This window comes from Chrysoperla carnea, chromosome 5, assembly GCF_905475395.1.
Source record: "Chrysoperla carnea chromosome 5, inChrCarn1.1, whole genome shotgun sequence".
Lineage (NCBI taxonomy): Eukaryota > Metazoa > Arthropoda > Insecta > Neuroptera > Chrysopidae > Chrysoperla > Chrysoperla carnea.
In genome coordinates this window covers 60,186,916-60,212,737 of record NC_058341.1, presented here as the reverse complement: position 1 = coordinate 60,212,737, position 25,822 = coordinate 60,186,916, and the positions used below count along the sequence as shown (strand labels likewise).

The 25,822-nt window shown below is 30.4% G+C and overlaps 1 protein-coding gene across 1 annotated transcript; it reads right to left on the bottom strand.

The window, feature by feature from the left end:
• Positions 1 to 615: 615 nt before the first annotated feature.
• On the bottom strand, positions 616 to 25,431 carry LOC123301659. The gene is made up of 9 exons (XM_044884498.1): positions 25,416 to 25,431; positions 20,994 to 21,070; positions 14,782 to 15,308; positions 11,697 to 12,461; positions 8,124 to 8,447; positions 6,759 to 7,271; positions 4,103 to 5,062; positions 2,372 to 2,532; positions 616 to 903 (listed from the first exon to the last, which is right to left on the bottom strand). Exons 2-9 carry the CDS (start codon positions 21,038 to 21,040, stop codon positions 649 to 651), a joined length of 3,552 nt encoding a protein of 1,183 aa, XP_044740433.1. The 5' UTR covers positions 21,041 to 21,070; positions 25,416 to 25,431; the 3' UTR covers positions 616 to 648.
• Between the last annotated feature and the right edge of the window lie 391 nt (positions 25,432 to 25,822).

Here is a 25,822-nt window from a genome sequence, read left to right as displayed (position 1 = left end):
ACTTATGCATTATAAAAATGTCATTTTCCAATAAGGTTTAGAAGGTATAGAATTTAAAAAAAATTTAACTATCGGTCGATAATAAAAGCGTTACATTACATGGTGCGATGACTTTTAATATTGATATAATTTATATGTCGCAGCCAATTTGCTTACTTAGCCGTTCAACAGTCTAGACTTTTTACTAAACGGTGCCGGTTCAATTAGTGGCCTGGAGGATATACCTCCATTCAATCAAACAGCTAGGCAAATGACTTGGATCGATAACCTTATCTACTTGCCTAACTTAGTCACTTGAATTTAGTTCCACTTTCGGCCACCTGACACTGAAACCCCCACACTGTTAATATGGCGTCGGCCTCCTCTTAGTTAAAAGTACACTGTTAATTAAACGGCTAATTATGCGACATATACATCTCAAAAAACAGTTAATTAAAAAAAACACGATTAATTAAATTTAAAAAATATTATAATATCAGTACGAATCATGAATCATTAAGATAAAATCTCCAAAGAGGAACATATTTATACATTATGTATTTTTTTTTGTTTTCTTATTTTTTTAACTTTCAAAAAACTCAACCGTTTTTCTTGTGAATAATAAAAATAATAATTTATTAGAGATATTATTAATTAATTTTATAAGTTTCAGCTATTCAATGTTGCAGTTGATGATTCAGGGACAAATATTTCAACATTTTGATGATCATTATTATTAGATTTTTTCTTAGCCATGATGGCAGCACGTCGTTGTTCTAACATTAGTTTACGTTGTGCTTCACGTTTCATTCGTTGCACTTCACCATTTGCTGTTGTCGGTGCCGATTGTACAGTTGGTGTTGCTTTTTTTGTTGCCAATTTTGAACGTGTTTTTGTTAAATCCGATGATTTTTTCGGTTTTATCTGAAATTATAGTAAGAGGATATAGATAAGGGGATACAGAATGCTTTGGGAAGAATGGTTAATAGTGATGTACAAAACGCTCGCTAAGAGTGTGTTTTTATACTTATAAAGTTAGAGTTTCGTAGCATGAACTAGGTAGAAAAAGTTGTTTCATCGAAAAATAATTGTAAAAAAGCTGCCCATAATAATAAATACTGATGCCTTGATTTTTAGGAGAATTGGTATAAAATGTTCTTAACTGCACCTACCTTTGTTAAAAAACGATCGATAAAAATCAAGGACACAACATCGAAAATTGAAAAAATTACGATTCAAAAAATTATTTTAAAATTTTTCAAATCATTTCATACAACAAACGTAAGATTCTTGTTTTTGGAGTAATATTTACATTGAAAACGATACGTTAATTCCCGTTTGTCGTCACAATGAAAACTAATTTAATTCATACAGGGTGTATTCGAATAAGTCTTCATCACTTCAGAAACTTATTCTTGACATCAAAACATAATACAAACTTTATATGAAAATCGACACCTTTCAGAGCAACAGCTGTCATAAATTTCGCGCATTACTACGTATTTGGGAAAAATATTTCCGACAAAAACTGTTGTGGTATTTAAAAAAAAAATTTTTGTGTTTTATAATTTTGCTATATCTCTAATAAAAGTTTCCGAATAACACCCCAATTTATTTTAAAGAAAAAAATTGATTATCGATATATAGAGTGCCGATGCTAAAATTCGGTAAAAAGCAGCCAATAATAAAAAGTCTTCACTAATTAAAGCAATCAAATATACTTATGTACTCGGTTCAAACAAAACTTTGATATTTTTATCTCGTAAAGTATAGATTTGTTATATGATTACAATTCGTACGTAATTAAAAAAAAGGACCCCGCGCTAATGTTATAGAAATTGGGTTTTGGTCAAATTTGCTCATTTTGTGAGATTTAGTATATCTTAGCACACTGATCAAAAGTCTCAATGGCTTTTGGATCGTCGTGCTCATTGAGACTATTGATCAGGATTCTAAGATCTACAAAATCTCGCATTCTAAGCAAAATTGGTCGAGATCCAATTCTCATAAGATTAATACAGGGTCCTTTACTCTTAAAACTTTGAAAATAGCTATACATGAAATTAATGAAGATAATCTAAATTATAGAAAGTCGGATCAAAGTTGACACCTTCCTCATTCACTGCAGTAATTACTGTCTGTTCCAATAGCACAAGGAAATATATAACTATGAACTTACAACCGAAAGCAGGTTTCAGTGGAAAATCAATCGAATATTCTGTCGGTCACCTATTTAGACGGACAAACTCGGTTTACGAATTTTTCTTCGTCTTAAGTTCCAGTCGACGTCAAGGCAAAAAGTGCCAAATAACGAATAAGTCGTTCACTTTTCCAATAAACGACAAGGCTTACAATTGTGGTTTAAAAAAAAATTGAAAAAATAACAAATTACCTCAACTATCCAATTATTTTCACGTAATTCATCTAAATCTTTAAATAAGTCATTCACTTGATTGATTTGTAACATAACCATATCCCAAAATCCTTGTAAATCTTCAGCAGTTGTTGGGAATGGTTCACCTTCAATTTGGTTAATATTTTTATGACATAATCCTGAAACAAGAAATAAAAAACAAATTACACTTTCAGACAATTTTTGACAAGTTAAACGATTTGGAAAAAAACGTAATAGGTCATTTTAGTGTTATTAAATCTTTTTACAAATATTCCATTGTTTTATTTCTACTCTTTTTGAATAACCGCATAATGAAATAGATAAAAAATTTAAAAATACAGGATTAATAACACAATATTTGCGATGCATATGTTAATTTATAGTGATTGAACTAAGCAATGTAAGGGGGGGGTATTATTTTTATTCTATTTTATATTAAAGAAATTAAGCCGGATAAAGGCGGCCGCGCCGGTACGATAAAATATTGTTCCATAGAAATGCTACCGGCCTCTATCCAGCTTCATTTCTTTAATATAAAATAGGATAAAAATAATATTCAAGTTAAATTTAAAAAAAATCACCCCTCCCTTACATCTCTTTTCTTAATTTACTGTTTTTGAGATACAAGTGATTGAAGACAAAAAGCCTTAAATTTTGATGTAATTATAGACTGTCGAAATTAACGATCATGTGTGGTTTTGATCAAATATTTGATTTGGAACTTATTGGATCTTATATTTTACACAAATTTTAAACAATTTTTGTCTCTGGACTTTTTTCCCGCCACCTCACCGTTTTTGAGACATCAAAATTAGTTTTTCTTCTTCAATCACTTGTATTTCAAAAACGGTGAGTTTTACAAAAAAATATCACGAGACAAAAATGTTTAGAATAGAACAAAATATAAGTGGCTGTTTTCACAAATTTAATGATTTTTCAGCAGAATTAAATTGTACGACCCTCGAAGCGAATGCGTGCGGGCGCATGATAAAAGCACACTTTCTAATCAATATAACTTTGTTCTACACACTCATACGAACATTTTGAGCCGCGTCCCATAAAAAATAATATTGTTCCATAGAGTAGCAACTTTAAATGATTCAGTTCCTACAGTAAATACAGTAAAGTAATCCGATCACTCATTAGTCCAACGCGTCCAGTAATCCGAACACTTTTCGTCCGCCTTGTAATACATATTATTAAATTAGTAACCTTATTTTTTATCATGAATTTTTCTCAACAATCCCAGCTATCCGATACTTTCTGATTTTTAATGAGTCCGGATTAGTGCGACTCTTCTGTATGTCTAAAAATTCAAAATCACTGACCCCAAAAAAAGTCGTACATATCAATTACTTTTTAGTGCGGGCTTAACTACCGGCATATCTGTGGTAGTAATTAGTTGTACCCATGATATGGAGCCTCAAAGGAATAGTAAAATAAGAGTCTCTCAATTAAAATATTATTCATATTATATTCAAGTAAAAAATCCTACTCAATTCTGAAAATCAATCCTAAATCTTAAAAGCGGGCTTTGCTTTTGATTTATAAATTAAAGTTGCTACGGACGCTGAGTTAAATCTTGTAGGTTTGGGGCCACATTTAATTTCTTTTTTGGATAGGATGGATGCATCACGCATTTAACTGATTCCATAAATGTATATAATTTTGGTAGGAGAAACGAACTAAATAAGATTTAAAAAATTTGTAGAAACAATTGAATAATACCTTCAAATTGTTGCATTTTTTGATTAACTAATAATCGTGCTTTGCCCGATGCAGAACGTAAATATCCAAGTGCATCTTCTGGCAATTCAGACATTTTCTCTTCTAATTCACGTTCAACTTGCTCAGCTAAATGATTTAAACGTTCAGTCTCATTTTTTAATATTTTCAAAAAATAATGTCCATCTTTATTTTGTTCATCAATAACCGATGCACTATCGTCGTCAGCATTTTCATTATGCAATAAAATTTTTAATTCCTTTTCACCATTTTTAACACAATCACCGCCATTTTTGATAATTAAAGTATCACTATTCGTTGAACCATTTGTAGCCACAACTGGTAATATCACTTGTGGCGCAGCTGGTAAATATTCTGTAATACTTTCATTTAAGTTTTCTCGTATTAAATTTTCTGATGCTTTTGTATTTTTTAGTTCTTTGATACTTTCAAAACTATCATTTGATTGTATATCATTGCTATCATTTAAACTTTCAGCTGAACGTATTACACGATTTGGGGATAAATTAGTCGTTGTAGATGTTGTACCAGGTGGTAAATTATCTTTTAATGCAATTGGTATTGTTGTACTTTTCTGTAAGCCACCATTTTCATTGTTTATACTACGTTTTGGTGATAAAATTGGTAACTGTGCACGAAATTCTGGACGTAAATGTCGTAAAACAGGCAACGATGGTGTACTATCACTTGTGTAAATTTGCTGTTCGTTACAATTGACATCTTCATCATAATATTTTTCATATTTTAATGGACTTGTACTACAATTATGACGTTTTGTTTGAATGAAAAAGCCTTGTGCCAATGCACCAGGTCCGTATAAACGTTCTACACGTTGTTGTATAAATGATTTCGATGGTGATATTTTAATACGTGACTCGTTTATTGATATATCGGAATTATATTCACGTGGCGGTCCTCCACCATTACTCTTATTACCACTACCTGAAATTGTGAGAAATTTGTCATGTTTTATTTTGCATAAGGAACAAAATTAGCGAGATTTAGAATTTGAATTGGAAATAATTTTTATTTAATAAATAAGGAAAAAATCGTTATTTCTATGTAATCTAAAACATGTAAGAAAAGTTTATTAATTCAGAACTCCCAGACTTTGCCGATTTTTCGTTTCAAATTATTTCGAACCAATTTTGATGAAATTTAGACAGTATTCAAAAGTATTTTGCTACCTATAGATGCCTTAGTGTGAAATACACCACCCGATGTAATAATGGTCTCCAAATTATGCTTACGTAAAAATACAAAAATGTGTTTCAATTTTTTTTAGCATTTATTAAAATATTTTTACTAAATTTAAGGAAAAAAACTTCTAAGTTGTCTATACTGGCTCAGCAAAATCGATTTAATTTGACCTGTAACACAGAGTGCGCCATATTTTATGTCGGTATGATTATAGACTGTCAACTCGTAACAGAATAACATAATCAATTTGTACAGTCTGGCAATGATAGAAGACATATATACAGCCACAGGCAATAGAAAAATGTATAAAATAACATTCCAAACGAATTAATTCCTAATTAACAATTGCTTTTAAAACATAGAGAAAAAACATTTTACAGTCTGCCATTCATTTAAATAAAAGGCAAGACTGTTCAATATACTAAAAATTAATTGACAGACGGTTTTCTCGTGTATAAACTTTAACATAGCCAATATTGGTTAGTAAAAAAAATATTGTTTGGTTAAAATTTGTACACGAGAAAACCGTCTGCCAGTCAATTTTTAGTGTATTGAACAGTCTTGCCTTTTATTTAAATGAATGAAAGACTGTAAAAAGTTTTTCTCTGTGTTTTAAAAACAAATGTTAATTTTTAACTATAAATTAATTCGTTATAAATGTTATTTTATACATTTTTCTGTTGCTTGTGACTGTATATATATATGTCCTTTATCATTGCCAGACTGTAAAAAATGTATTATGTTTTTCTGTTAAGAGCTGACGGTATGTTATACATGTTTTTAAAACGTCAATTCAGTACAATTTTAACCGTGAATCGATGCACTCCGAAACAACGTGAAATAGTGACACTGTACAATGAAAATAGTCGTTCAGTTATTTTAACCTAACGTGCATATCGTCGAAAATATCGTGACCAATAGGCACCAACTGACAACTAACGTCGTTTCGTGTCAAACTTTGTTGATCACGGGACAGTGGAAGATCGACGACCAAGGCGTTCCAAAGAACTGGTTCAAGCGGTCAGAAAGAGCGTTCCACAGAGTCGTATCTTCACCAAAAGTAGCTCGAATGATTGGCACTAAACCTGATTTTTAAAAGCAAATTTTTATGACCGACGAGGTCCATTTCACAATTTTTGGCGACGTTAATAAGCAAAATTGTCGCATTTGGGGAACGAAGAATCTAAACGAGATTCATGAAATGTACTTATATGCCCAAAAAGTGACTGTTTGGACCAAAATGCAAGAATGAACTCTTGTTTTGATTACTAGAGGCGGCCTCTTGATTGAATTAAAATACCCAAAACACAGAAATTGGTTGTTTCTTTTCAAAGTTAATCAATATTTACAGGCATAAACGCGCACCCGTTATCCGTGATAGATCGTGTCTCCAAGATTTTCATGGAACTCTGTATATGAATATAGAATAGATACTTACCATTATGTGTATTGATCATTGACTTTGATATATATTTATTAATTAAACCATTCTCATTTTTATAAGTGAAATGATTCTCCTTATTCATACAGTTTGCATCATCTGTGACATCTGTTGATGTTTTATTAAATAACATACTAGATGCAAATGATCGATTCTCTTTACTCAAGTAAGATGTTGTGGTTGTTTGTTGATGTGTGGTTGTTGATGCAAAGTATGTTGATTTTCTGGTTGCCGTCGTTATGTTCGTTTGTGTACTATCACCATTTGTTGCGGATCCATTAATTTTATGATATTCATCAGCCATTTTTAATTTGTTCATCGTTGATGTTGCAGTACGTTGATGATTTGGTGATAATGTTGATGATCTTTGTTGATGTTTTGCTGAATCTGGTGTTAAATATGTTGATAGTGGTTGATCGTCACCTCCTTTTGTCATCTGATAGTTATTGTAACCACACACATTATTATCTAATGGACGATTTGGTGATACTTCACGAGACCGTGATGTACCTGAAAAACCAATATAATTTTATTAAAATTTTCGCTCCTAGAGTCTAAGATGGTGCCAACAGAGAATCGGGATAAATTTCTTAATCACTTCAAGTGAAGAATTCTCACTGGAAGTGCAGAAAAGTGAAGTAGATTTAGAAAAATCTTTACTAGTGTGAAAGATAGGAACGTTTAAAATTCCTAATTAGACAAAGAGGAAGTTACCCACTAGTGACTAGTGTCATACGTGGGTATCGCCATAGAGATTACATATAAAACTTTCTTTTGCTAAAAGGAGATGGGCAATCTTTGAATGCATTTTTTGATTGCTTATAACTTCTTCGTTTTTTAATCAATTTTAATTAAAAAACCTATACCAGAATTATGATTGTAACATCAATATTTCTAAGCGTAACAAACTTGAGAATAAACTTAATATACTCGATTATATTTCATATACAGGGTGTTAGACAAGTTCCAAATAGCAGCTAAACTCGGAAAATAATTAATAAAAAAAAGTTTTAGAGGTTATTTTTATAAGTTCTGATCTTGGAGATGAATTTGATTTTTAAGTTCAGTGAAAATTGAACTCTAACTTTTAACTGATAAGAGTTAGAGGAAAACTTAACGTGATGGAACAAATAACAGCCAACTTTGGCCGCCATTTTCTACTAGATCGTCTAATTTCAGTTTATAAAAAAAGAGTGCATTGAATTCTACGGGAAATTTCTAATTTTTCACATATTCTTGTTTCCTGTATATTTGGCCCGAAAAATGTAGACAGGCTGATTTACATTTTGATCGAATCAAAAAATACTTTTAACAAACAAAATAAAAATAAATAGGAGAATGTTTGGTAGCGGTGGCACTTACCTGTACGATATGTTTCACGTAATTTAGAATCGTATGTTGTTAAATTACTATAACCATTTACACAACATGCTAAATTTAAATACGATGGTTTTTTTGTATGTGTTGATGAATTGTCTTGTATTTCTTGATCAACTGTTGAAGTTGTCGTTGTATCGGTGATTTTAATAATAGGATCGTTGCTACTATCGTGTTCTATATGTTGTTTTGTTTCTTGATCGTTTGATTTCGATTGTTGTTGTTTAATACTACTTATACCATTCGATAGTGGTGTTAATATACTAACGCTACGTAATGTACAATCGGATATTGAACCACGTGATGAATCTAAAATAAATAAAATATATAAAACTCATTAATATAACTTATTCATGTTATTTTATCATTATTTAAAATATCTTAATGGAGAGGTAATCAAAATAAGATCAAAAATTTAATCTCAACAATTACTCAAGTGAAAATACTGTAAGGCACACTACTTGATTTTGATTTATTTTGTTTCGTTTGAAAGGTAATTTAATGGAAAGTGTTTATAGCTATGTTTCAAGTGCGGGTTTAGGATTCCGTACTCGAAACAACTAAAAAATAGGCGATGATCTTTAAAATCGGTTCAGTTTGGAGAAAATTTTAAGGAAAAAGATAATTTAATAGATTGTTCTTAGATATGTTACAAGTGCGAGTTTAGAGTTCCGCACCCGAAAAATTTGTCGGGGGTTTTTAAAATTTTGTAAATTTCACTTGTTAAATTGCGGGTGTATGGTTAGAGTACCTCATTTTCGCGCTTCTATCGGGAATGCGGTTGTACCCAAGGCCGGATTAACCATTAAAACTAAAACTAATAAAAAACTGTCTTCGTTTGTCAATGCCTCTGAACCGTTTAAATTTATTGTCAATAATAGCGATTGAAAATGATATGTTTGGAAAGGTCAACTTTCAAGATGTTATGAACAATTTTGTAACCAAAAAAGTTGGAGAAGTTTATATTTAAACCTTGCTGGATCCTGGCGGAAAGGTGCGAGCTTTCTACGTGGCGTCTGGCCTTGGCAAAATCATATAGCTTCATCTGATTGTAATAGCACCTCTTATCCGAAGACGCTTCGCCTTTGAGTGACAGGTTGTTATCAAGGAGGGCACATAAACTATAACCAACTACATCGATCTGTTACAATCTAACTTGAAACTACAATCAACTACATCAATTGAAGGTCGACCTTATACCGTCTCCTGTACTAGGAATAATCATAATGTAAGTAAGTTAATTTTCTAAAGATAGTAATTGTTGAGTATAAAATTTAAGACTTGATTATCGGTAATTAGTTTAATCGATTTTAAGGTGTATTCGTTAAGGTGAAAAATTAAAATAATTGTAATGAAGTAGATTTAATTATTAATGTCAAATATGTTGACCCTAATTGTAAAGAATACACTCTAATATAATAGGCAGGGAGAATCGACCACTAGGATTAAAGGAATTAAAGAAGTGAAGGCACACCGAAGTGGTCAAGTTAGAGAGGTAAATTATTTCTAGTCAGTTATTCAATGCTGACTAGTCAGTAGAAATGTGTTTCATAAATGGCTGCATTTACAGGACTATTTTATGAGTTCAAATTGATGCGGAGAAAGATTCTCAATGGATTCAACCCACCCCTCTGTATTACCTGTGAGCACTAGGATCTGTGAGCACTATTTGTGAACCCGAAGTTCACTATTTGTGAACTATGGAGGTAATAATAAATTAATACGTTATTTCGAAAATTTCCTTATGATCAATTCCCCCACTTAAATTATGACTCAATGAAAGGGCAAAGGTATAATATTTGTATAAAACGGTAGAAATTTATAACAAAATTTGCTGAGAATAATTTCTACTATCTTATACAAAAGCTGAAAAAAATGGATAAAAAAAAATAAAAAAATAAAATTCTTACGTTTGCGCGATAAAAGAAGCAAAATAAAGAAAAAAAGAAGAGGCTGGGTGTATACATTTATGACGTAACAATTTCATTTCTTTGTTGGTTAAAATTGATGCAAAAAATAACGTTTTTTGCAAGTGCACTTATCATAATTATTAAATTTACTATTAATTACTTATTTAAAATAAAAATATAGAATATTATGAATAGATATAATTTAATTATTTGATATTAAATTGTAGATCCAACTTAAATTCAAAATATTGGGGAAATTAGGTAAAGTTGTCCAGAAGTTAATAGAAGTTGTTTCTTCTATTTCTTCTACAAACAAACAAAAATAAAAAAACATTGCAACGAAAACAAAAAAATAAAAATTCACACACGAAATCATATTTTTGGAATTCACTTTTTTCTATGGTGGCCACAAATATTTAGTCCCTTGAGATCTTTAGGTCCCCATTGAAAAAGGTGAAACCTATTTCACTTATCATCTTTTTTTTTGCCCTTAATATAAAATATTTTAAATATTTTTAGATTAAAAATATGCTCCAATTTTTTCTCAATGAGGGATTAACCATAAGGGGTCCAGCATTGGCTAGTAAAGACAAATTTGTAGGAGAAGAGTGCTAAGTTGATTTAAGAAGACCCAAAAAAGGAGGAAAAACACGTTGATTTACAAAGACTTAATAATATAAAATTCAAAAGAAGAACAAAATAAAAAATAAAAGAATAATATAAAATTATTTTCCTCCACAGATATTTTCAGTTAAATTTTTCCAAAAGACCTTTTTAACGTATAGTTTTCGCATGGATCTGTAGTTCTTACACTGTTTTTAATACTTCTAAAGTTTCCTAGGTTTTTATGAGGATGAATAGGAAAAGTTGAGAAATAGCTTCGATTTTGATAAAACTTTTTGTAACGTGTTTACAGGACCGAAAGGAACATTCAGCCAACTTAACTTAGTCACAAGAGGGAGTAGAGTCCCAGTAGGGGGGCATATGTAGCCCAATTTTTTTTGAAATGATTTTTTTGGCTTATAATTGTCATCTGGTAGGTATTTTTAGTCGCTGAATACGATAAATACTTATTGTCAGTTTCCTTCCTGTTTTTGTGCTAAAAATGTGAAATTCTTGGTAAAAAAATCCGTTAATCTGACATTAGATTCGTAATAAGCGACTAAAAATAAATACTTAGTTTTTTGTTTTTGTGCCAAAAAGTCGAATTTCGGGTCTAAAATGGCTCAATTTTAGGAATACGTGACAGAATTCATTTAATCTGACATCGGATTCGTATTCAGTGACCAAAAATATCTAATTTTAAGCCAAAATAAGCATTTCAAAAAAATTTGGACTATATATGCCTTTCGCTGGGACCCTATGCTCCCTTATGACTAGGTTAAGTTGGCTGCATGTTCCTTGGAGTCTTATAGAGGCGGTACAAAGTCATTAAAATTGGTGCTGTTTTCCCACTTTTGAGACTTTTTTTCGGTTTATTCAATGAATTATTCGATTTAAAATCACTAATAAAATTATCTACACAATTTCATACCCAAACAAAATTATTTCACACTATTTGAATTTCCTACCATAATCAGATCGACCTTTCCCCCCCCCCCGCTCAAAATTGGCCACCAGACATACACTTTGATATAAATAATTTTACCTGAAAAATCTGTTGATAAATCAACATCTAATGAGCAACTGCCAATCGAATCCACAGATCGATCCATAATAACTTGTTGATCTTCCAAATTTACTTCTTCACTTACATCAATAGGTGGTGGTGTAATAGCAACTGTAGAGTTAGAGGACGTAGTCAGTATTGGTACCGAACTAGACGATATTGTAGAAGATGTGTCTTCTTCAGAAGTTATAGATGAAGATACCAAACCATTATAGCTTGATGAATCAATTGCTTGTGAAGTTGCTTCACCAGAAGATTTATCAGGTGTTGTAGTTTCAGTTATAATCGATTGTGATCGTGATCGTAATTTTGGACCGATATTCAATTCATCGATTATCTCGTTTAAAAAATCATTTACATAATCATCGGTGTGATACACCGATGATGTTATTGGAGCAGATAATTTACGTGGCTGCGCAATTTTTGGAGATAATTTATCATAAATATCATTCTCTGAATAAAATTTTTCATTAATTTTTCTATTAAAATTTTCATCAACTAAATCAATTTCTTCATCTTCGGTTTGTTCGAGTAATATTTCTTGTGGTGCTGAAGTTGATGAATGTTTTCGAACTGGATCACTATCAATTGAAATTTTTCGATATGAATCCGTTGAACTATTTCGACGTGATGTTATTGGTCGTATATTTAAATCATTACTAATTTCATCTAAAATCTCATCAAATTGATTCACATCAACTGAACTTCGTCGACGTCCTCGAGGAGTATAGTTCGTACAACAAGCTAAAAATCGAGAACCCACTTTTTATTTAGGGTTCAAGTAACGGAATATTCGTTAAACTACCGATGTAAGAGATATTGCTATGTTCGCGATTCGTATTGACCTGAGAACCCGTGGGTGGTCCGAAAAATTTGGATTGTAAATATCTTCGAAAATGTGTATCAGCAACAAAATTTTTTATAGAAAACAAATTTACAGAACCTATATCCTAAATTTACCATGTGTAGTAAACAAAAGACCACAAACAGCAATGGGTTAGGTTAGGTTAGAGTGGCTGTCCTGGGGTGGTGCACACTTAGACCATACGGTCCGGTCCGATACCGAAAAAGACAGCAATGTCTTGCTGAAAGAAGTTTTGAACGGGCCTCGTAGGTCGTATCGACAGGTCAGAAAAATTGATTTACTACAGTACTTTTTATCGATTTGCTACATTTTGATAAACCGATATTTTATAAGTATACGATTTTTAATTTAGACCGTGAGACAGAAAAGGTGCTTTTGTTAAATGATTAATACACACTTGAAACGTCCTGAGAGGCTTCCTTTTGGCGAGTCTACCAAACATCTCACGATTTTTTTCGAAAGTGCTGCGTTTTCAAATGAGCATTTTAACGTAATATTTAAGCTATCGTTCTGAAAAAAATAACAGCAGAGAATTTGTCGGACACTATGACTACTTGATAACATTAATAATTATTAAAAAATTCAGCAAAAGTGAACTATGAATATATTCAAAAACAAAAATACATAAGTACGGCATGTTCGAGGTGGTAGGCAAACTCAACGGTGCAGTATTTTTGCCAGATAAAATATCGACTAATTTCATGTCGCGTTTTTTCAGGCCAATAGCTTAAATATTACGTTCGAAAATTAAATATGACTTTTTCGAATGTCGTTTACTCTCACGAAGTTTCAAGTATGTATTAATCATTTAACAAAGCACTCTTTCTGTCTCACGATCTAATTCTAAATGCGTTTAAGAAGAAAATCTTCGCTTAAATAGGGCTTACAACGCTTAAAAAGGGTTTTAAATTTGCCTACGAAAATTTTTTAAAGAGAATTTTAAGTTCTTCAAGTTATTAATATATTTATTTTGCTTATTTGTAGAGATATTTCTAATAAAGGTTTTTCGAGTCTCCCAGGGGTTCGGACTTGGGTCTTCTTGACAACATCTCTTACATCAAAAAGTAGATTTTAACGAATGTTTGCACTAAATAATGTCCCGCTAAGACAAAAATATTTTCGCCCCTTTGAAGGTTCGGAATATTTTGTGTGAATTGTATTCCATATGAATCTTTACCGTTCGGGTCGTCACACGTGTTTTTATAAATGGTTTAATATTTTCTCGCTAAATAAAAGAAAATTTCAAAAAATTCGAACTTATTTAAAATTAAACTTTAAAATAGTTTGTATTCTAGCTAATTTTTGACAATATTTATTGAGGAAGTCGAGGAAAACAATCGTTTACTCCGCCCAAGAGGTTTGCTTTAGGTAAGCGTAAATAATTATTTATGGTTGTCCAAAAAGAGCCCAAAGTATGTATGACAAAGTATTATTTAAAATATACAGGGGTGGTCCATTTTAATCTATGCATCTGAATATTTCGGAAGAGGCGCCACCTGCTAAAAAATGACCTCAACAAAAATTGTAGAGTATGATGGGGGACATCATTTTCTGAGATCAGATTTGACCTAGTTCTTCAGTTTTATTTAAATAGTCAATTAAGATTCTAAATGGTAAGATATAGAATAACACTTTAAATTAGAAAGTTGATCCTCATAATAAAACTAACAATTTTTTTTCGAAAAACTTTATATTTCGGAGGAAATGCGATTTAAAAATATGCATTATTACATTTAATCGAAAGGAAATACGCTTAAAGTTTATCGATAATTGCAAATCAAAGTCATGGACACAGGCGAATACCGTTTTATTTCTTGACAACTTTTGGCTAAAGCATATTCCGGTAGTTAGCGTGTTTTCTTTCGATTAAATGCAATAATGATATATTTTTAAGTAACATTTCCTCCGAAAACTGACAATTTTCGAAAAAAATGTTTTAGTTGATGAATGTTAGTTTTTTATGAGGATTAAATATCTAATTTAAAGTGTTATTCTATCTCTTACCGCTTAGGATCCAAATTGGCTATTACAGAAATCCGAAGAACTAGGTCAAATCTGATCATTTTTTAATAGATGGTTCCTCCGGTATGATAATCTGATTTGTAGATTAAAATGGCCCGAAAGTTTACGAATCTCCAAAGGAGCTGTTTTTGAGGTTATCCGTTGCTTGAATCCAAAATGCAAAGTGATATCACTTACCCTCTTGACAAGTATCATCATCCTCTGCAGTATAATTATTATAATATCCTACAGGAATTTCAATAAAATGATGATTAATTTCACTATTTTCCAATTTTTTAATATCCCGATTAAATCGTGCAATATCTCGTGATCGTATTAAATCGTTACTAAACGATACACGTTTACGATTATTATTTTTACGTTGTTGTTGTATAGAAAATGATGAGGATTTAATTGCTAATTGTGGTGAAGTATTCTCTTTGGTATTCGAAAATGATAACGATTTTACTGGAGATGTTTGTGGTTTTAATTGTTTGTCCACGTTTTGTGAGTTTTCTGTTAGTACATCGGTTATTGTTACGGTTGATTGTTGACCGTTTTGTTGATCTTCAATGCCATTAAATTCTGTTGTTGATGTTGCTGGGAAATGTAAGGTATGACGATTTTTTTGATTCTGCTTATTCGGATAGCGTCGTTGTAATACTGGTGAGGATATTTTTGTTACGCCTAACAATAGTACTGATGTTTTTTCTTCGGGTAAGTCACTGTGTAATACACAATCAAATAGAATTCTCTTTGTAAGTGTTTGAATATCGAAATTTGTTTCATTTATAGTTCTAGAATTGATTCGGAGTTAAGTCAAATATACTAAAGTATTCAGTAACATAATAAGAAAATATCCATAATTAAGCTCTAAATGATAGCATCTAATGATGAAAAAAACTATGGAATTAACTGTTGTCGACCTAGTAAAATATTTAAGAGTCAGCAAAATAATGCATCTGTGACGTTTCGATGTATTTTGCGTTGAGAGAATCGTACCGGAAATATCTGTTATAATTCCTGCAAGAAGAATTTTTTCTTTCAATGTCATGTCAATGGTTCAAGATAAAGAACTGGAATTTATATAAATGCAAGGGGACTATAATACAAACCGCTTTTAATTGCTTATGCCGCTCAAGCAAATCCTCATAGCCTGAAGACAGCGGGCACCAGAGTACGTTTTTAAAAAATGGACTCAACAAGTTCTGTATCGAAAGAGCTGAAATTTGTACACTATATACAACCTGTTTCAAGGATGGTTTTTATCTATTTTTAACTCCCAGAAGATAGAAGAGTGGGGGTGGAAGTGAGAATTTTATAGACAAATACAGATCAACGTTTGCCTAGATGTCGTTATTAGGGATTTTTTTTTAATTTCATGTGATTTATAATATTTACAAAAGATAATTCTAATTATTATTCTCACAAGCAGTATGTTAGAAATGCCTCTGTGTTAATCTGAAACTATATTTTATCGTCGTACAAAAAATTTGAAACAATGGTTATAAAGCTATATATGTAAAGTCCGAAACGGCAGAAATTGGCAAACCATTGAAGATAGAAACTTGAATTTAATAACATATTTCTAAAGTAAATACAGTATAAACGATTTTCTTACAAAATCAAATATTATGGAATGAATATTTGATACAGAACCACTAATAGTTACGGTTCTATAAAATATATACTAAATTTTTTCTTTTCTGTCATGGACACACATGCTTTTCCTATTCATGAACAATCGAATATTTTCAAATGTACCTAGTCTGGTTCCAAATAAAATGGAATGTGTGTGCATTAAAAAACTGTAAGTTACATTAAAATCAGTTCAGCCGTTTCAAATTTGTGAATTTTTTTATCAAGGGTTTATCAAATTTCATAAAATTAACTAGATACTTCTCATCTATTTCCATGCAACCTTAATGTCCCGCAGCAAAGTGTGGCGGAGTACAGTTAGTAAACAATAATAACACAATGGATTTTGAAAAAATTAGCTAATATTTTTTATTTCTGGACTTTACGATGATTTAAAAGTAGATGGGTTTTGTTGTTGCATTAAGTACAACTATGGTCTTAAAGGGCTACCGAACATTTTCACCTTCACTATATTATACTTGAATTAATGAAATCGAATGCTGATTTCGAATCGTTTAAATTCACTCTTTGGTCAGGTCAAAAAATTTGCCTAACATTGAAAGAAAAATTACTTTGAGGTACTCGAACGTTCGTTTTTGGAGTCGTCATTTGGATTCAGTTTTCTTTGCCATGTTGACGTGACGTTTTACCATATTGGTAGAAATAAAGCACTTAGGTGGCCTTTTTAATATCGAGAGTGTTGCTTTTCCAAATATTCCAAATAAGGATACTTATTTTTAATCCTATTTTCTGATAAAACAATGTAAAATAAGCTCCGTAGCTTTTTTTTGGAAAAATTATTACTTAATTTTACTTTTTTTGTTGTAAAATGTAGAATCTTTCAAAATAGTATCCTACTATTTTGAAAGACAGTTTTATTCCAACCAATTTTAGAACTATAAATGAAATAAATTCGTTAAACATCTTCGTTTTTTGTTCATGCTAATCATTTCAGTTGCATTATACTCTTTCTAGTAGACTAACTACATCATGTATACCAGTCTTTAAACATAATTAATGCAATATTTTCATACACGTGCTTTAAAACAGTTTTTTTTTATAGTTTAGAATAAACAAACAAAAAAATTATAGAAAAAATTGTGCCAGAGGTGAAGGGAGTTTGATATATACAAAGGGATTTTTTTAAAAGCTATTAAAAGGGTAGACGATTCTTTTATATATTTATTCGAAAATAAATATAATAAATTAAGAACAAATTGAAACATGGAAAATTATCGAAATCAGATCAAAGGACCCCCGCACGATAAGATAAGAAACTGAGTTTTCGTGAAACTTTTTCAAACCACCCTCAAAATGTTCTTCGGGTCGTTCTAATCAAAAGATCTCACGGTGACAAAATTTTTTAAGGAATAGTTTTAATTTCAAAGCCACGCTTGTATTATATTTTAGTAGATTTGATTGCCCGTAGATCGAAAACTACGCGTTAAAAAAGTTTGTCACCGTGAGAGCGTCTTGATCAGAACGATATGAAGAACATTTTGAGGGTTGTTTGAAAAAGTTTCGCAGAAAGGTATTTTTCTATCTAATTGTGTGGAGTCCTTTAAAATCAAAGAATATATAGGATCTGAACAAATAAGCATAGGCTAATTTCATGCCATTTTGCATAATGTACAGGGTTGTTCAATAAGATGTTACCACTTATGCAGTAGTACATAATGTTTCTGAAATTGTTAAAAAATAGCGACTTTCAAGTAGCTTTTTTTTTAATCTGACATTTAAAATGCTTATTGGGAAATGAAACAAATAACAGTTCGGAAAAATTTCCCGTCCTAGAATAGATTGTCTGGTAACCATTTAAAATATCAGAAAAACAAGTTTTTGGCTTCAAAATGCTACTTGAAAGTCGCTATTGTAACAATTTCAGAAAAAATAGCTTGTGAATTTCGTAGGAAATTACATTTCAGGCAGTTTGCTTTCCAATGTGTTTTTGTTTGCCAGTTTCATAGTTGAAACAAAGATAATATTTGTCGTATACGTAACAAGCTCAATTCTTTAATGATGACTAAAAAACTGAGCTTAATTTTATATAAATCCTACTTCAAATATTTTCTACAAAATTATGACATTAATTTTATCGTCTATTTTTCCATCAATTAATATTTATCTAATAGGTTGGCTGATAAGTCCCCGGTCTGACACATAGATGGCGTCGCTAGTATTAAATGCATATTATTTTTATATAGTACCAACCTTCAAATGATTCGTGTCAAAATTTGACGTCTGTAAGTCAATTAGTTTGTGAGATAGAGCGTCTTTTGTGAAGCAACTTTTGTTATTGTGAAAAAAATGGAAAAAATGGAATTTCGTGTTTTGATAAAATACTGTTTTCTGAAGGGAAAAAATACAGTGGAAGCAAAAACTTGGCTTGATAATGAGTTTCCGGACTCTGTATTTTTTCCCTTCAGAAAACAGTATTTTATCAAAACACGAAATTCCATTTTTTCCATTTTTTTCACAATAACAAAAGTTGCTTCACAAAAGACGCTCTATCTCACAAACTAATTGACTTACAGACGTCAAATTTTGACACGAATCATTTGAAGGTTGGTACTATATAAAAATAATATGCATTTAATACTAGCGACGCCATTTATGTGTCAGACCGGGGACTTATCAGCCAACCTGTTACAAGTCTGTCAAATCAATTTAATAAGTGAGAATTACATTTCAAAATAATTTAAGTGCTTGGTGTGTTAAATAATGTTATTACAAACAGTGCTTTTTTAATAAGTACACTAAAAAATCATTCATTATTTACAAAAAAAAATTTAATTCACACACGAAACATTCAAACAAAAGTTCAAAGCATTCATAAAATAAAATCACACAAATTTGAGTCAGAATTTTAGAAAACAATATTTATTTTTATAAATTAAAAATAATTTTGAGAATTTCAATAAGATGTTTTTTTTTTTTAATTTTCATCAGTTTCATGCCAATAATATGTTTTTCAAAATGAATCAAAACAAAACAATTTATGGTTATGATTCATAGATATTTTTCTCATATTTCTAATGAATTTAAAATATGATTTTTGAAAAAATATTAAAATTTTTTCTAAAATATTTTGGAAAATTGTAATTATATTATTCTAGGAAAATTCTTTTATTTAACTTCACTTGTTTTTAGTATCAAATATCAGTTATTATAAAGCTGTAATTATAATGTATCCAAGAAAAAAAAGTTAAAATCAATAAAGAGGGAAAAGTTTTTCCGTATCGATTTCATTAAGCAAATATTTATGATTAGATGTTTATGTTGGGAAGAAAAATTTAACTTTTCAATAGGAATATCAAGTCGAAATTCTAGATGATTTTTGCATGCATTGTGTAACTTTTATGAATCGAAGCCCTGATAAAAAAATCCGATTCATGAATCGGAAATTTCCATTTAAACCAATCGGAATAAATAGGATTCAATTGGAAAAAATTTCAGATTCATTCCAATCGAAACTAATCAAAATTTTAAATCGAAATTTAATTGAAATGAATCGGATTTAGTAAAAAAATTTCCATTTGTTCCAATTGAATTCTGATTCAATTTAATAGAACTAATCGGAAATTTAAAATTGGTTCCAATTTATATATGGGATCAAATTGGAAATTTTATATTGGATTCTATTGGATTGAATCGGAATTCAGTCAGAATTAATTGGAAATTTGAATCTGATTTGAATTGGATTTTTTTTAAATCTGGGAGACAACATAGAGAGATATTGGATTCTATGATCCCAATACACTATAATCCCAATTCGATGCAATTGCTAATAAGTTTTACGCTTTTAAAATCAATTTTTCCTGAATTAAACATGCATTTTTAAGTCATTTACTGTTGAAATCGAAGCTCGTTTACTTTACGTTCCTGTCTTAGTAATAATAATAAACAATAATGGGGTTATTGATAAATGGTAAATAATCTGACAGTCTAAATTGGAACTACCACAAAAGCGGTTTACTTCCTGTTTTAATTAGTACGATTTTTTATCGCCAGGTGGCGGGATTTATCTGATTTAAATATTTTGATTGGTCTTTAAAAATGGTAAGTACAAAGTATTGCCATGTGGTAGTCTGAATCGGAAGTACTCAAAACGGATCCACTTTCTCATTTATTTAGTATGAATTATTATCGCCAGTTGGTGGGTTGCAACTCCCAGTTATCAATCGCAATTGGGTCTCTACTGCCTAGATTTGTGCATAACCACTGGACATATTACAGGAAAATATGCTGCCATGATCATTTAATCACAAATGACAATTTCTGTTGGGAATGCGTTAAGCATAAACACGATAGGGCGTAAGCTGTGTCGATGTCTCGCAATAAAAAGCCGATGTTTTAAGCCACGATGAAAGATTTTTTTAATAGTTTGGAAGGCGGTGGAAAAATGCTGCAAAATCAAGGTTTAAGCAACGATGTTGATGACTTTTTTAAAAAAATCGTTTCAGAATTTTCTTCGGAAAATTGTAATATTCTTTGTAATTTTCTATTACATTTTCGAAATATAAGGGTGGACACTCTTGAAAAAAATCAACCTGTATAAGAGTAGTATATAGATAGATCTTCTATTAAATTTGGCTGTTTTTTTTCTTGAAAACATTAATGTTAGTTACTAAACTTTGATTATTTCTACATAAAACAAAAACGAGTTATTATCAAAAATATAAAGTTAATAATTTCACAAAAAAAAAAAACACTTCACACTAAAAAAAAAATTTGAGATTTAAATCAATCTCATTATTTAATTATATTCGAACCTTTTAATCCATTTGATAAAACGATTGAATTTACGTTTTTTGCCCATTTTCAATAAGCATATAACTTTATTGCAAACCTATAAATACAATTTTAAATGGTTGAAAAAAAATTAAACATACCTTTTTTGAAACAGAAAATCACACTTATACATCGTAAATCTTTCACACATTAGGTAAAGTTAATTAAAACAAGTGAAAACAAACAATTGACTGAGTTAATTGTTGAAATACCATGTATAGGCAGTGTTGATAACTGTCACATTTCACATACATACATATCTGACATATTTAACTGATATTCTCATATAATGCGCAAGTGTTCATGCGCAGTCGTTTGTTTTTTTGACGTCACGTAAATAACAAAAGATATTCACTTTGATATATATTAATACATACTAAATTTGCACCTAATTAACGCCCTCGTGGGTAAACAGTGATGTTTACAAAAAAATGTTTCAAACAAAAGTTTTTTATTTTTTTATAAGGAACATTTTTTACATTTAAACTTTTGTTCTATCTCTAACGGTTTACAAGATGGGTCCTATGGACCCAAGACCCAATTGACCTATGATGCTCATTTACGAACTTGACCTGTCCTTTTACGTCCTGAGTACGCTGTAAAAATTTCAGCTCGATATCTTTTTTCGTTTTTGAGTTATCGTGTCCACAGACGGACGGACGGACGGACAACCGGAAATGGATTAATTAGGTGATTTTATGAACACCTATACCAATTTTTTGTTTGTAGCATCAATATTTTTAGGCGTTACAAACTTGGGACTAAACTTATAATACTATGTATATTTCATATATACATGGTATAAAAATGAAGACAAACAAATTTTTAGTATGCGATATACCGGGTGTTCGGTAAAATATTGTAAAAAATTTAAAAGGTTAAGATAAGAACAAATTTCTATGAACATATATAAAAATGTTTTTTTTTTTCGAGATGTATACTTCGGCAAATAAATGTATTTCTAGTACAAAAATGTGTATTATACGTCAGTAATTTATTTTTTAATTAGTTTTTTTTACAACTAACCACCAAACGCGAAAGGTAATTTTGCTAAAATTGATTATGTTGATTGTTTTATAAGACAAAAAGGATTACATAATAGTTAAGTTTATCATCAATCATTTAGCGTAGAACGTGATTTATTAGATTTCAAATCTTTCATGATTCTACGCCCCAGGAGGTAAAAGGATTCAAAGTATTGTTTAATTTAGATCAGGCATGGGCAAATGTGACTCAGAGAAATCCCTCGAACTCCTCACTTAAAATACGAGTAAGACAGTGACAACCTAACCAGCGACAACCTAAAATACGAGTAAGAGAGACAACATTTGTTTTTCTATCTCATTACTATTAGAGAAACTGAGATAGGTAGAAGATTCGTATACTCGTCTCGCTTCCTCCTCTATCAGCAATGCGGACTTGGATAAAGAGACACACAAAAGAGTTTATGACACACAATAAAATTAGAACAATGGTGACTTCGACTTGAAATAACTCGCCCATGCTTGATTTAGATTCAGTAAATTGTGTACTACAAAAAAAGTACTCGTTTACAATTTTAGTCATTATTTTTTTGCATCTTATTTTGAGCTGTACCATACCTGATATAGCGTGTTACAGACCTTTTAGAGACACCTTTTTACATTTTAATATTTATTTACGATACTAGTGGGATAACAGCATTATTAACGTACACCTACGAAATTTGCACAGCGAGTTTTTTCATCGAGATTATTTTGGATGCAAGAAATGACCTATAAAATTATTCAAGATCAAAAATCAGTTTTAGCTATAATAAAATTTGTTCGTGAGTTAATTTTACATAAAAAAAGGGCTTTTTCTAAATATCCGTAGAAGCAATCGAAGCAACCACGCACTAGTAAAGCAACCGAATTTCTATCTGGCAAATTACTTTCTTTAACTATAAAACTAAATCGTATTAAAATTATAGCCACACTAAAGTGATTTAAATATGTATTTTTTTAAATTATTAGATTAATATTTTTCGTGGTGTTAGCAGCAGTAAAAAAACTATCTGGCAATTGATAAAAGAGCATAAAAAATTTGATAAAATTTATCTTAAAATGATTTTAAATTTAGCAATTTTCGCAACTTTTTTCGAGACTACTGCACACTAGTAATAAACGCAATCGCTTTTAGATGCCTGGCATACTTCATTCCTATCTATTTTCAAGCACAAAATAAATATTCAAAATTCAGCCGCCTTGAAATCAACTTTGGCTTTTATACTATTATGACCTATAGATATTACCCATGGACCTATGGCCTATAGATGTTTTCGTAACTGAAGATATCCCACGGCTACAATAAGTTTTTCAGTGTTTCAAATTTTATGACGTCAGAATACAGCGTCAATCCATTACGTGATACATTTAACATTTTTCATGTATGCATTGGTAATTAAGTGTAAAGGGTAAACGTTTTCCGCCTACGATAAATACTTATGCCAGATGAATGAAATAACATACATGAACAAATAAATAAACTAATGATTTTATACCAAATTGGAAAGGTTTAAATTCCAAGTTACTGATAATTTAAGAGTTCATTGTCTACAATGAACTCGCATATGATTCGCGGAAATAGCAGATTTATTAAAAAAAAAAAAACAAACAAAAATGTTCGGATAAAAACGTAATAAGATTGACTACAAATTTGGCAACAATTTTCTTCATTACTGTGTAAAATAAAGTAAAATTTTCCTGTTTTCCACTGTAATTTTATATATTTTTTTCTACTTTTTAGGAAATTTTCGTAAATTTAAACAGTTTTTTTTTCAAACTGCTAAAAAATTGTTTTCGAATTGAAAAATATAACATTTTTATACCATGTATATGAAATATACCAAGGTATACTAAGTTTAGTCCCAAGTTTGTAACGCTTAAAAATATTGATGCTATGAACAAAATTTTGGTATAGGTGTTCATAAAATCATCTAATAAGTCCATTTCCGGTTGTCTGTCGTCTATCGTCTGTCTGTCCGTCTGTCATCACGATTACTCAAAAACAAAAAGAGATATGAATCTGTAATTTTTATAGCGTGCTGAGGACGTAAAAAGTGAGGTCGAGTTCGTAAATGAGCAACATAGGTCAATTGGGCCTTGGGTCCGTAGGATCCATCTTGTAAACTGTTAGAGATAGAACAAAAGTTTAAATGTAAAAAATGTTTCTCATAAAAAATAAACAACTTTGAAACATTCTTTCGTAAACATCACTGTTTACCCGTGAGAGCGCATATTATGCGCAAATAGTAGTATTATATGGGTATAGCAGTTATATGAGTGTGGCACATATGTATGTGTTATGTGACAGAGTAATCAACACTGGCTATACATAGTATTTCAACAATTAACTCAGTCAATTGTTTGTTTTCACTTGTTTAGTTAAATTTTCCTGTATACTTTTATGATACTTCCCATTCAAGAATTATATTCCCCGATAAGTTTTTCCGATAATTTAAACTTTATTTTTAAGAAAAATGTTTTAAACGAAAGCTGTTTATTTAAAAGAAAAAGGAACATATTTGCCATTAAACCTTTTGGTACACATTTTTTGATTGGCGTGAAAGCAATCTTTGCTTGCCGTGAAACTTTATAGCTTTTTTAGGAATCGTCTTAAATATATTAACTGGTAAAATTTACAATTGAATTTCAAGCATTGCGATTATCACTCAATCGATTTGAAAGGATATGTTATAGGTATTCATATTCTACCTGTCCTGGATACTTTTATTTTTCGAAAATCCTGTTTATTTTTCCAATTTTCATTTTTGACATTCAGGAAATTTTTCCACTGTACCTGGATGTGAACAATGAAAATTGGGAAAATTAACAGGATTTTCGAAAAATAAATGTATTCGGGCCAGGTAGAATATGAATGCCTATAACATATCCAAATTTCAAATCGACAGAGTAAAGGATATAATCGCAGTGCTTGAAATTCAATTGTAACTTTAATCATTCTTATCTGGAAAACCGCTTTTATTTATAATTTTTTTTCCACCAATGAATATTCTTAAAAAAATATAAAGTTTCACGCCAGTCAAAAATTTGTATAGAACAGCCTTAACATTCTCTACTGTATATTTACAAAAAAATTTTGTGAATTCCTGAACAAAAATTTTATTTTTTTGGTTAATATTTCTAACCAATACAAACTTAAGACAAAATTTATTTATACTCTCAAATATATTTTACGATACATAAAAGCTAAAATATTGCTTAAATTTTTTGTTTTAGATGAAAACCAGAACTTTAACCACCTTGCTATGAAACTTTTCTAGTCTCATTTAGGAAAAATTTATTTATCTATTAAATGAAAGAAACTCACATTCGAACATTTTCGCTTCGAAAAATAAAAATACAAATTATATTTATAATTACCACAAAAACTATTCACAAGTAAAATAAAATAAAAATAAAAAAACTTTTTGAACAGACACAAAAAATTTTTCAAAATAAAATCACATGTTATTTTTATTTGAATGCAAATTGAAGAAAAAGGCACAAGACGCACAACACTTTAAAATAATAAACGTATTAAGAGGTCATCAAAATAAAAAGACACTACTTGGCTGCTGTTACACTGTGACTGGTACATAGACTGTGATTCGATGATGTTGCAGACACACATCGAATTCATGTGAGAAATGTGTGACGTTATTTTAAACGAACATACATTATTAGGTATTATTATCTACCGATTCGAAAATACACGATACACGTTTTTGTGTAACTATTCTGATTCTGACTAATGAGGTTTGTGCGTTAATAGTATAATATTGCAACAG